Source organism: Vidua macroura, chromosome Z (genome assembly GCF_024509145.1).
Source record: "Vidua macroura isolate BioBank_ID:100142 chromosome Z, ASM2450914v1, whole genome shotgun sequence".
Classification (NCBI taxonomy): Eukaryota; Metazoa; Chordata; class Aves; order Passeriformes; family Viduidae; genus Vidua; species Vidua macroura.
Genome location: NC_071611.1, coordinates 14,771,042 through 14,781,223, shown reverse-complemented (window position 1 = coordinate 14,781,223; position 10,182 = coordinate 14,771,042). Strand labels below are relative to the sequence as shown.

Here is a 10,182-nt window from a genome sequence, read left to right as displayed (position 1 = left end):
TATGAAGCCAGGACAAAACGCCCCGTCGAACACAAACGTGGCATTACAATAGAGCATTTAACGACCGGGTCTTGATACGTTCCTCTTGCGAGTGGAGAACACCCTGGCCCTGTCACCGCTTCTTCGAAGAAAGTCGGAGCTCCTTCAGGAAAGCCGAAAAAAAAAAAAAAACCCAACAAAACTTAAATCACGTCGCATTCGGCGACTGTAGCAGGGCACCGCTCAGCGTGCCCAGTGGCACTAGGAACTGAGGGAGCCATCGGGCGGCAGGGGCTGCCTCGGGAGAACGGCCGCGACCCCTCCCGGGCGCTGGGAAAGGCCCCCGGCCCGGCCCGGCCCGGCCCGGCCCACCGAGTCGAGAGCAGGCGGGAGCGCCCCGCCTTCGCGGCGGGCAGCGCAGGGGCAATTTCGCTGCCCGTCAACGAGGGCACCGGCGACGCCGCACCCGCCTATTTAAGGCGATGTTGCCCCTCAATAACGCCCGTCCCCGGCGGTGTCCGCGGGCGGAGCGCGAGGCGGAGCCCCCTGCCGCCCCCCGCTCCCGCCGCGCCGCCGCCCCGCGCGGAGGAGGAGGAGGCGGCGGCGGGAGCGGCGGCGGCGGCGGCGGCGACAGCCGACACCGGCCCCACGTTACTTTGATTGACGGCTGAACAAATGTTTCCCCTGTTCGAACGCCGGCGCCGCGGAACGCCGGCGATCTGCGGGCCCCGCCTCGGGCGGCGGGCCAGCGGGGGCGGGGAGGCGGCGGAGAGCCTTCTGATTGGTTGGAGGTCCGCGGCGCGTCGGCACCCCACGTGGGGGAGAGTGCGGGGCCGCCCCTCTGCCCGGGCCCGCGCGCCCATTTGTCAGCGGCGAGGTGATGGGCATTAGTGCCGAGAGGCGATTAATGGCAGCCCGCCGCCCATTGGTCGCCGCCGCCGCCCTTCATGGGGGGCGAGGCTGACGGCGTCGCGGTGCTTGATGGGAGAAGTAGTCCTCGGAGCGGCTGCATGCGTGCGGTCTTGGCGTCGGCAGGACTGCGACTCCCAGGATGCCCCTCGGCGGCGGCCTTCCGGCTGCTGTGAATATGTATCAGAATGTTAATGACGAGCCGCTGCTAAATTTGGTCAAAGGAGTCACTTCGGCAGAGCGTGCTGTGGGAGCGGCGGGGAGCAGCGATCGGGCTGGACCGGGCCGGGCAGGACACGGCTGGGCTGGGCCGGACCACGCTGCGCTGACGAGCCGAGTACGGGGCTCCGCTCCGCGCGTCGCCGCCGGCACCACCGCCACTTCCCGGAGTTTCGAAAGGCGCGGAGGGAAAAAGAGAGAAAAACAAAAAACCCATAAATAAAGCTGCCCAGACCGTACCGTATTTTTAAATCTTTCTTGCTCTTTAATTTTTTTTTCAATTAAACCAAAAGGCGGTCGAGCAGCACTAGCGGGGGAGATGCGGTGCGGGCGGTAGCAGCGAAGACCGGACCGCCGCACAAAAGGGCACCGCACCGCACGCACCCCCGCCGCAGCAGCGGAGCAGCCGCCCGACCGCCGCAGCCACCGTCCCCGCCGGGGCTCCGCGGCCCGCTCCGCCCGGCGCCGGGAGAGCCGCCGGCAGCACCAGTAAAAGTTTTCAGGAAGGGAGGAAAACTGCCGGCGGGGGGAATCTCCGGTGGAGCGCGCGCCGGCGGAGGGGCTTTCCCCGCCCTCCTCCACCTCGCCCTCCGCCGCACGGGGCTCGCAGCCCGCCGGAGCCCGTGGAGAGGCGGCGGCGCTCGGGAAAACCGGCCGGCGTCGCCCGCTGACCGCCCCCGGGGGATGTGGCAGCGGCCCCCGAGCGTCGCGGACGCCGCCGCCGTCGCGCCTCGCTGCTGCCGGCGGTGCCCCGCCAGCCCTGGGGCGGCGGGGCCGGGGCGTCCCTGCCCGCCGTCTCCGCCGCCGCGCCTGCAGCCCTGATCCCCGCCGCTCCGGCCGCCAGCGCCCCCCGAAGCGGCGTGGATGATCCGCGACCTGAGCAAGATGTACCCGCAGACCCGGCACCCGGTGAGTGGCGGCGGCGGCCCCGCGGGCAGCGCTCAGGCGCGGGCACCGCCGAGTTGTAGCCATTTTCTTATTGTTGTCCGCCGCGCCGCCGGCCGCGTCCCAGGGTCGGGGTTGGCTTGTTTGAGTTGCCCTCGCTCGGTGCGCTGCGGTCCGGGCGGTAGCCCCGCGTCCCGTGGCTGCCGCCGGTGCGGAGGGTCCGAACGGGCGACACATCTTCCAGCGCCCGTGCCGCGCCGCCGGCGGACACGTCGGGGCAGCATCTCGGTGCGCTTGGAGCATCGCGCCTCCGCCCGCGGACGAGCGGAGACCTGGGGGGCTGCGCTTCGGCGGAGCCCCGGTGCGAGGGCCGCGGCGGTGGACGGTGGCGGGCGGGAGGTGGTGACCGGATGACAGGAGGCGATTAAAAGACTTGATGTTCCTTGCTTGCAGGCTCCTCACCAGCCAGCTCAGCCCTTTAAATTCACCATTTCAGAATCCTGCGATCGGATTAAGGAGGAGTTTCAGTTTTTGCAGGCTCAGTACCACAGGTAAGACTGCCTACTTTGCCCGAGCCCTGCGCGGTCTTTCCTCTCGCCGTTTTCAATGCCGCGCCGGCGGGGCGCGGGACCCCCGGCGGAACCGGGAGCGGGGCGGACCCACCCGAGCCAGGCGCTCCTCGCCGGCTCCTCCACATCCCGCTCAGCTCCTGACCCTGGGGACGAGGGGCTCCTGTGGGCCCCGAGCCGAGTGGTGCGAGCGGATTTTCTTGTTTTCCCCGCGTTCCGTTTTCATTCGTGGCTTTTTTTTTTTTCTTTTGTTTCTTTTGGTCTTTTTGTTTACTTTTGGATGCGGAGTGGGGGAGGGCGGGTGTTGATAGAAAAATACGTGTCTGGTTGGAGCCGTCCTTTGCTTTTCTTCGAAACGCCGCTCAGGACAGGCATCTTGTCTTGGCTCGGCCCCCTCGCGCCTTTCATTGACATGTCAAGTGCTGATAACCTGGAAGTGAGGCGGCGAGCTGTTTCATTATCCTTAGGTGGAACAGCGCTGTGTCCTCAAAGTGACAAGTGACTTCTGGCAGGATTGTTTAGCAGGCTTCTGAAAACAAAATAAACACTGGAGGCGTTGGTATTTACCACGGTATTCATTAAATTACACGCAGTATTCTACTTGCAGTTCTATCATCAGTAATAGCAAAGAGCAAAAATTCAAATCCACAAGTTTTTCTTCTTGAAGCGGTAATGTTCATTTGATTCTTCTCTGGGTCGAGTAAAAGAAAGAGATGTTTCTAAAACACGTAAATAAAAACTCTGAAACCCAAATTACGTTTTTGTTAGTAGCTTCTCAAGCTTAACTGTTAAAGATACGAACCCCTGCGTGCTTCTTCTGTGAACCAGTGTCAGTGTTCAGCTTTTTTGTTAGAAAAATAATTTTCTGTGTATGTCTGCTGTTCTTTTAGGAGATGAAGATGTTGCATAGTATCCCTTGAAAATGGAAAAGTGCAAATCTCCATCCTAAACTCCCAAGCAAGTGCTGGAATATGCATTTGTATTTGGGTAGTAGAGATATGTTTGAAAAGGGGAGCAGCCGGTGCTCAAGAGAATGTCACTTTAGTGTTATGAAGTACCCATGCTTTTTCCTTTTTGTCTCTTGAACAGTTTAAAGCTAGAATGTGAAAAACTGGCCAGTGAGAAGACAGAGATGCAGCGACATTATGTCATGGTAAGCAAGCTGCATAACAAATTCAAATGTCTATTAGCCTGGTATACTGAGACTGACATACATTTGGATTGCTGGAGGCAAACAGGAAGATTGTAGTAGCGCTACTGTTGTTGAGGTTGCATCAGTGCTTCCATTATGAATCAGTAGTTTCTGGGGTCTTTTAACTTCTTTGCAGCTGTCAGTGTCTGTGTGAATCTGGCTTTTTAACCTTTTAAACAATTAAGGATGTTTCTTCCAAATGCTAGCAAATAACTTGTCAGCCCTTTCAAACTACATGCAACTTCCATAGTGTACCTGGGGATGATTTCACTTTTGTTGACTTTTTCCAGTGGTCATATCTCTGTAAAATGGTTCTTGGTAGTATTTTTTCCTATGATGGCAGTAAGACAAAATTTTACCTAAGTGCATGCAAATCCAAAGTCTACTTCCTAGAAGAACTGTTGCTCTTCAGCAGCTGAATCATTGTTTCATTAAACTGAGAATGTCAGGGATCTCAGCTGTGAAAGGGATTTCCTCAGTTGGTGTGGTCTACCTGGTTAAATAATGTGCGTAGAAAGACATCTCTAAATAGGTAATTGTGTGATGGATCATGGTAATTCTAGAGGAACTCTTGCTATCTCTTCTCTTGTACATCTCTGAAGGATTAGCCGTTTTCCATATGCACATGACAAGTAATACTCTTGTATACACAGAAAGAGTAAATAACCTTGAAAAAATCTTAAGGGAGAGCACAAGCAAATTGTAAGGCTTGCAGTTGTCATTTTAATGCCTGATATGCCTAAGTCTTAGAGATTGTTTGGTATTAACATTGCACACTGAGCAGAGTTCCCTGCAGAAATCGGGCACAGCAGGACATACTTAGATTGGTGTGTCTGCTCTGGTCCTGAATTTCCATGCTCTTTCCTTTTCTTTTTTTTTTTTAATACCTGCAATTTAATTACATACATTTTTTTGTGTTTTTTTTTTTTTTTTTTTAAATTTAAAATATTGAATCGGTCTGTTAGACATTGCTGATTTGTATGTTTATATGCTTGAAGTACTTTGGGTGGTTTTTTTGGCATATTTTATGCGTGCTATTGAATAGAATCTTCATAATTTTCTGTTTCTAATACTTGACTCTGCTTGTGATTATTTTTCATTATTTTTTGTTGGCTGTTTTTGCCTTGTTTTACAGCTGTTCTTTGTTGTAAATGTGACATGAAACAATGTAGATAAAGCAAAAAAAAAAAAAGTTTATTCTGAGATATGCTCTTGGCAGCTCCAGGAACTCTTCAAGGCAAATTAATGTCTGTAGGTCTGTATGTCTTTGTACAGATGATGTTTCAGTCAAAATGAATTCCAAAATAGTTTTCACAATTGCTGGTCTAAAAGGTCTAATAGAGTAATTTTCTCTTTTCTTAGTATTACGAGATGTCCTATGGGCTGAATATAGAGATGCATAAACAGGTAGGTAAAGAATTACTTTTGTTGTAAGAATGGTCTGTATAATTTCTCCCATCAATCTTAAAACACGTGTATTCTGTCTGACTTGCCTTAATTGCACACTTGAGTGCATCAGAAATTTCTTTTCTTCACCTGACCCTGAATCTTCTGTCTCATGTTTGGTATGCAGACTCTTTGTAGGTTACGGTCTTGTCTGCCAATCGTGCATTATTTGCTTGACTTTCCACACGCAATTTTTGCACATGCAGGCCTTCCTATACTTGACAGGGAGGGTGTCTGTGAGTATGGATGGGTTTGTGGGTTGTATCTTCTTTTCTATCTGGTCTCAGACCTTTGGGGTTTATTTTTTGGGATGTGTGTATTAGGAAGAGGAGTGTGTGTGGAAAAAAAATACCTGTTTTTGTTAACCTGGGCTGATTTAAGCTGGAGCTGCAAATGCTGTTGATGTTTCCCTCAGGCTGCTTACTTGGGCTTCTATCCAGAACCAATGTGTTAGCATCTCAAACACAAAGGAGTAAAGGAGCTTTCTGTGAGGGTGTAAGCACAGAATCACAAAATGCTTTGGGTTGGAGAGGACCTTAAATATAATCTGGTTCTACCCCACCCTGCATTGGGCAGGGAACCTTCTGCTAGATCAGGTTATTCAAAGCCCTATCCAGCCTGGCCTTGAATATTGCCAGGGATGGGGCATCCTCAGCCTCCCTGTTCCAGTGCCTCACCATCTTCATAGTAAAAGAATTTATCATAATATCTAAACTGAACCTGCGATGTATTCAGTTTAAGGCCATTTCCCTTTGTCCTATCACTACATGCTCTTGTCAAAGGCCTTTTACAGCTCTCTTGTAGGCCCCCTCTAGATACTGGAGAGCTGCTATCGGTTCTGTACCTTGAACTCTAACACTTAGGCTGAGATTAGCAAGAGATTAGTCAGCTAGAGCATGCTAGTATAAATTAGAGTTTATTTGATAATGTGTGTTTTTTAACCTTCTCTAGAGGAGAATGCATTGAATATCTGACCTCTTTTCCAGTGAGGGAACTTTTTTTGTAGTGGAGTTTAATACTGACAACTCATTTTAGCAAATGGTTGAGCAATTCGCCAGCGTTGCTGGGGAGTGTAAACTGCAGAAATAAAGAAATGATTGGATGGGAGAAGAAAGATCGCCTGAAAATTGGTTTGTATGGGTTTTTGTTCAAAGTTAGGGATTTGCAACTTCTCTGGGTTTGGAAATCGGATTTCTTTATCTTGTTGATCTTTATCGGCAGACATAGAATTCCAAGGTTTTTTCATGTTATTTATTATATTTTGTATTCCATTAGCATGTCAATGCCAAAGAACTGATTAGGGCTATTTTTGCTAGATGGCATACATATGAAGACACTGGGATTTCCCTCCTCAAAGCATTTTGCATCTACAGCTCCAAACTTATGGAACCTTGTACATACAAGTTATTTTACAGACATATATAGATCTTCTGAATTCTGTGGGTCCTTCTCACAGATAGTGTTAAGACTCAACAAATGGCTGACAGGAAAAGGCAGTGATTTCACTGCCTTTTTCACTCACAGATCAGATTGTGTGCACATGCTGATTCTCTGGACCTGATCCTTGTCGCATGTGCTAGTGGAAAGATTGGTCACTGACTCTAAGAGGTGTTGGGTCTGTTCTAAAATGAATATCCAGATTGTTTCAGGTCCCATTAGAGTAAAACAAAAAACAAAATAAAACCAAACAAATCCTCAATCAATAAAGCTGTAGATATGGAAACAATTCACAAAGACCAGAGTCTTTACAGGCCACCTACAAAGCAAATTCTTACAGGCGTTTGAAAGCAAGCATTGCAGTGAAACTTGTTTATATTTCTAGATACCCCATTTTTACAGCAGTGCTTTAGACTTACACAGACAGCACAAAATTCTTTGCAAAAAATCAGCTTGCAAGTGCAATGTGTAATGGAATTGTATTAAGCAAGGGGAAAAAAACCCACAGCAAAAGACTTTTAATTTCTAAACGCTTTACTTCAGACATTTTATACATTTATGGTGATGGAGTTGTCAGTGGTACTCTGCAGAAATTAAATACTTAGTGATAAATAAGTGTGGAGATTACAAAGGACTGGGTTTTAATTGAATACCTTTTTCCATCACCATTAATTTTATTCGGGTTTTAAGTATTGTAGTCTCATGCAAAACACTGAAATATTTTGTCAGACGATGAATCAAATTAGTTGCGGCTAAGAAACTTGTTCACTTTCATTCTTAAATCTGATATCAATTTCCTGTCTTTCATATCTCCCTTTCTATTGACACAGTGTTGTAGTTTTCCTTTCTCCTCTTACCTCGGCAAATGCAAAATATTACCATTTTCCATTATGATCACAGTATTGCGGTCCAGTTTGGTCTTTGTGTAGATGGCATTGATTGCTTCATTCGATGTGTGCAAAGCTTTTTCAGTCTACCATCTTAAATTCCCTTTTCCTCCTCTCCCATCTTTGAATTTCACTCGGCTGAAATTGAGCGATTCACCCTTTTTTATTTTCCTTCTCCCTCGCCCCCCCAGTTTTCTAAATTCAATCATATAAAAAATCCTGAGGGCAGTTTATCACATTATGAAATACAGACAGCCCTGCAAACCACCTACTTATTATATTTTCTTTCTTTTTTTCACTTTAGCACAGAGGCATATCTGTCTTTATTTGTTTTTCTGGGCAAACAGCCTTGGTTCCTCTCAGGTTCTTTTCCAGATGTACTCAATGGATGCCCTTGTAATGGAAAGCAGGCAATAATGCGGTGAAGTTGCCCTTCGGCTTAATTGGGCCTAGTTCTCAAGATCAGGTTAGGCTTATTCACTTATTAGATTTGTGTCTCAAAGGGTTCAAGAGCAGGACTCCCTGGAGTCCTTGGAAGTACCCTAGTAATTGGTGGCCCTGATATTTGAAACCTTTGTGTATTTTTCTGTTAAAGCTTCTGTTCTTCTTGGCTGCTTCCAGCCACAGAGTATTTATTTTTAGAGAAATTTTTCACTGGAACAGAAAATGATGTGTGATAGAGTCATGACTCTGTGACTTAGCAAATTGATAAAAGGATAAACGTGCAGAAAGCAGCAGTAGTCAGTGTGCCTGTGTGGCTGGAGGCAGAGAGGGGGGGAAGAGCATCGCTTTTCCCACCCCTTGTGTGATGCTCATCATCAGTCATCCTGTGTTGATTTTGATAGAAGACTATTAAAGTGAAACCTATGGGGAATTTGTCATTCTGAAAGGAAAGCTAATGTAATTAGTACCAATTAAAGTACATTTAGTAAATTGGATTTAATCTTAATTAAGCCTGCATAATGTTGCCAATTTTTAACAATTATGTTTGAGAACATAATTAATTTAAATTTTGGTAACTGAGTAAATAGCATAAGACTGGTAGAATTAGGCATTTGTAATTTTTTAAAAGACAAATGTAGGGTATGTTGTCACATGTGATGTTATAGCCTAATATACTAAGCTGATTTTTGATATTCTGTATTAGGATCAATACAGCTTCAAAATCAACACGTTCTGGAAAAAAAAATACTGGATTAGGAATTTTGGGTTGCAGTATAAGCAGACATGTCCCTACTGTTATAAATTTTAATATCAGCATAATGGTTGAGTATGGTCTAAAGATGCCCATTTGTTACTAAGTTGCTTTTTTAAACATTTTTAAGAGGCTCAGTTGATAGTTTATGAATGAATAGTTAATTGACTGATTTGTGTTTCTAACATAGTGTTGGTGCTTGGAGGTGGTCAATGGGTTTAATTTCTGAAATTAGAGTGTTTTAATGTTATGGTAAACAATTTATTTAAATTGCTGTAATCAAACACCCTTGCTGAATGTTTAATTGAGAATTGTAATTGTAAAATAAGTATCTGTATTTGGCTATAGACAAGAGATATTTATGAATGGGACTGATGAAACGTATAAATAATATACGGCATTAATTTTTTATTTTATATTTCTTGGAGATGTTAATACATAAATTATTTTTTGCACTTTTTGCCTAGACTGTCATCTTTGAACTAATTCATGTACTAGAATGTTGAATTTCAGCATTTTTGGAAGGAAAATTTAGGTCTTCTAAGAAGTTTGGTATTAAAAAATAAATGAAGTGTCTTTTTAAGATCACAGGGAAAAAAATCAGCCCAATCCATGTAAATTTTATTACAAGACTTGGGTAGCAACCCATTTGAGTGCTGCTAAAATATTAATTGGATAGAAATGAAAGGGTTCTGCTAGCTGATAGGATATCATAATCATAGCTGCAGTAGTCGATGGTAAATGATGATAAATGGCATTAGGAACCTTTTAGCAAGCTGTAATAACTACGAGGAGGGAAGCAGTATGGATTTGCATTATATCTGATACCCTCCAGTACCAAGTGGATTGCCAATACTGCTTGTTTAGCATTTTCTAAGGGCAATAGGATATTGATTTCTGTCTTACAAGGAATAGCTCTATTTTCACCATTGAAAAGTATTGCAGGTTGTTAAGAAGAAATTGACTTGAAGAGGCCTGACTGCTGCCCATCATGGAGCAAATAAAGCAAAACTGCCGAAGCATGGTGGAGCAGTGAGATGGGGCCCTCAGCAATTTGTTGCTATTAATTTACCATGCTCGACAGCAAATCAATCGGCATCTACTTCATCTGCTGGAGAAAATGCTGTCCAGGGCAGATAAAAGGCCCTGTGTGGTACAGGGAATAGACTGGATTGGCCAAACAGAGCCTGCAGTTAATGTGTAAATAAGTGAAATCAAGGCCACTGTTACCAAGAAAGCTGTTTTTAATTAGGTTAGGGCTTTATAGTGAGCTATTTAAGAAAGTAGTATGGAGAGTAAGGGGAGATTTATTGCTGACTGAGTTAATATATGGGCTCTATGACATCCCAGCCTTTACTCTGCTTGCTTCTTAAGACTTAGTAAATTATTTTCCTACAGGGCTAAAGATGGGAATCAATTTGTTTAATTTAGGGCAGAATTTTGACTGTTTTTCATCTTCATGGT

General features: G+C 46.2%; 1 protein-coding gene across 3 annotated transcripts in view; it reads left to right on the top strand.

The window, feature by feature from the left end:
- Nucleotides 1-1,913: 1,913 nt before the first annotated feature.
- The window catches only part of LOC128822023 (transducin-like enhancer protein 4), a 96,941-nt gene continuing 88,672 nt past the window's right edge, over nucleotides 1,914-10,182 (top strand). For all 3 annotated transcript variants that reach the window (XM_054003503.1, XM_054003504.1, XM_054003502.1), the window contains exons 1-4: nucleotides 1,914-2,016; nucleotides 2,446-2,543; nucleotides 3,651-3,714; nucleotides 5,116-5,160. In XM_054003503.1, coding sequence (XP_053859478.1) covers nucleotides 1,972-2,016; nucleotides 2,446-2,543; nucleotides 3,651-3,714; nucleotides 5,116-5,160 — 252 coding nt within the window. In that variant the 5' untranslated portion in view covers nucleotides 1,914-1,971. The remainder of the gene's footprint in view (nucleotides 2,017-2,445; nucleotides 2,544-3,650; nucleotides 3,715-5,115; nucleotides 5,161-10,182) is intronic.